At 34.1% G+C, this 2,843-nt stretch overlaps 1 protein-coding gene across 1 annotated transcript; it reads left to right on the plus strand.

Moving 5' to 3' along the window:
* Positions 1-2,288, plus strand: LOC112689481 (uncharacterized protein RP006-like). Its single transcript, XM_025563210.1, has 3 exons — positions 1-803; positions 919-1,142; positions 1,276-2,288. Exons 1-3 carry the CDS (start codon positions 1-3, stop codon positions 2,286-2,288), a joined length of 2,040 nt encoding a protein of 679 aa, XP_025418995.1.
* The last annotated feature ends 555 nt before the right edge of the window (positions 2,289-2,843 follow it).

Consider the following 2,843-nt stretch of genomic DNA (forward strand, 5'->3'; position numbering starts at 1 on the left):
ATGTATTGGTTTGAAAATAAGGAAAAATATGAGGATGAAGTAGAACTTGCAGCGCAATATGCAGCATGGAGGGTAAAAAATAAAGTAAGCATATTGTTTAGTGTGCATAGGAAAATTGATCATGAAAATCTTGTATCATTTTCTAAAAAAGAGGTTGATAAAATTGAAGTGTTGTATTCAGATGAGATAAAAGGACGCTATGGTTTTGATCTCACAAGTGAGAAGACTAGTTTAGATAAAGCATTAGATAACGTTAACTACTGCATATTTTGCCATAAACAAAATAAAGATAGTTGTGCAAAAGGACTTAGTAATAATAATACTTTTAAAAGATCTCCACTTGAAATGGAATTACATGGTTGCCCTCTAGAGCAAAAAATATCAGAAATGAATATGGTGAAAAGTGAGGGATATAGTATTGCAGGTCTTGCAATTGTGATGATAGATAATCCATTATGTGCTGCAACGGGTAACAGAATATGCAATGACTGCATGAATTCGTGCATATATCAAAAACAAGAACCTGTAAACGTGCCAATGATCGAAACTAAAATCTTGGATGACGTACTTGGTTTACCTTATGGATTTGAAATATATTCCCTGCTTAGCCGTTGGAATCCTTTGAATTTTCAACGTCCATTGCCAAAAAAAAATACAGGAAAAAATGTTTTAGTGGTTGGTCTTGGGCCTGCAGGGTTTAATCTAGCATATCACTTACTGAACGATGGACATAATGTCGTTGCTATTGATGGATTAAAAATTGAGCCGTTGATTGATAATTTTCAACCTATTAGAGACTTTAAGTATGAAAAAATTGAGTGAACGTATAGCTGATGGATTTGGTGGAGTCGCGGAATATGGCATTACTTCTAGATGGGACAAAAATTACTTGAAAATAATTAGATTATTGCTGCAAAGATGTAAAAATTTTGCCCTTTATGGAGGCATTCGTTTTGGTGGTACAATCACTGTAAATGATGCATTTTATCTAGGATTTGATCATGTTGCTTTAGCACTTGGTTCAGGTAAGCCTCGAATGATAAAAATAAAGAACATGCTGGCTAATATGGCATCAGACTTCTTAATGTCATTGCAACTAACTGGTGCCTTAAGATCCGATTCTATAGCAAACTTGCAAGTCCGTATGCCTGTGGTGGTTATAGGTGCAGGGCTTACTGCAATTGATACAGCAACAGAGGCACTAGCGTATTATCCAGTGCAGGTAGAAAAAATTTTTGTCGCGATATGAAATATTGATTGATAAATATGGCAAAGATTACATTGAAAAAAATTGGACAGATGAGGAACGTGAAATTGCAGGTGAGTTCATATCACATGCAAAGTTAATTAGGGAAGTTGCAAAAGAAGAGGGAAGGGAGCGGAAAATAGTGAAGTTAATGCAGAATTTGGGAGGAGTTAAGATTGTATATAGAAAAGAGTTAAGGGATTCGCCAGGCTATCGACTAAATAGTGAAGAGGTACAAAATGCGTTGTCAGAAGGAGTATATTTTATTGAAAATCTAGAACCAATTGAAATTGTTGCAGATAAATATAACAATGCTGAGTATTTGAAACTAGTCAATAAAAAATCTGGTGAAATAAAACATATCAAAGCGCGTTCCATTTTTATAGCAGCAGGTACTGAACCAAATACAATTATTGCAACTGAAGATAGGGAACACTTTAAATTAAAGGATGGGTACTTTACTCATCTAGATTCATCAGGAAAAGAAGTGGATCAGGTATTCTCTCCTAAAATGCAGAATAAAGATAGGATATTAGCTTACAAGCAAGGCAATAAAATAATTAGTTTTTTTGGTGACCTGCATCCATCATATAGCGGTAGTGTTGTAAAAGCTATGGCAAGTGCTAAGAATGGATACCCTATTATTTCTCAGCTTTTGAGTGAAATAAGTGATAAAAAGACAAAAAGTAGTGAAGAATTTTTTGCTGAAATCAAAGAGCAACTTACTGCAAAAGTTATACAAGTGCAATATTTAACTGACACAGTGGTGGAAATAGTGATTAAAGCACCACTTGCTGCTAAAAATTTTCAACCTGGACAATTTTTTAGACTACAGAATTTTGAAACCAACAGTAAAAGAAATAATAATACACAACTTGCTATGGAAGGCATAGCTGTCACTGGTACTGAAGTAGATAAAGAAAAAGGCATAATCTCTACTATTGTACTTGAAACAGGAGGTTCTACTAATTTGTGCAAATTCTTAAAAGAAGGTGAATTAATAATTCTTATGGGTCCGACGGGCAGTCCAACTGAGATTTAACATCAATCAACATATTTGCATACTGTTCAGCTTCTGAGTTAAGACCAAGGGCTGAATGAGCTGTTACTAAATAGTTAAGAGATTGAGATAAATAACTAGAATTTTTACTATTTATTACATTCCGAAAACGCTTTATTGCTGCCAGATATTCGCCACGTCTAAAATAGAATTTACCTGTGGAATACTCTTTTTTTGTTATATGTTTTGTAACTAGTTTTATTTTTTCTTTTACATCACCTACATATTCACTTTGTGGAAAGAGATTAGTATATTCTACAGCTAGTTCTAGAGTTTTGTGAGCAGTTTGCTGGCCAAGCTGTACCTTACCAATTTGCATATAGTAGGATAATATTCTCAAGTAATATGTATACGATAGGTCAGTGCTGTTGGGATAAATATATATATATTCGTCCATACTGTTTGCAGCACTACTATAATCCCCCATGTTATAACTAGATATGCCAGATAATAGTTTTGCTTGCATTGCCCAATAGGAAAGGGGATATAAGTCTTCAACGCTTTGCAGAACTCTAATAGCTTGTTTATATTTTTCTT

Source organism: Sipha flava, unplaced genomic scaffold (assembly GCF_003268045.1).
Source record: "Sipha flava isolate LNK unplaced genomic scaffold, YSA_version1 44871_pilon_pilon, whole genome shotgun sequence".
NCBI lineage: Eukaryota > Metazoa > Arthropoda > Insecta > Hemiptera > Aphididae > Sipha > Sipha flava.

Coding starts and splice junctions, on each gene's coding strand:
- LOC112689481 (XM_025563210.1), top strand. CDS start 1: ATGTATTGGTTTGAAAATAAGGAAAAATATGAGGATGAAGTAGAACTT. Junction 804..918: donor CAACCTATTAGAGACTTTAA/GTATGAAAAAAT, acceptor ATTGCTGCAAAG/ATGTAAAAATTTTGCCCTTT. Junction 1,143..1,275: donor TATAGCAAACTTGCAAGTCC/GTATGCCTGTGG, acceptor AATATGGCAAAG/ATTACATTGAAAAAAATTGG.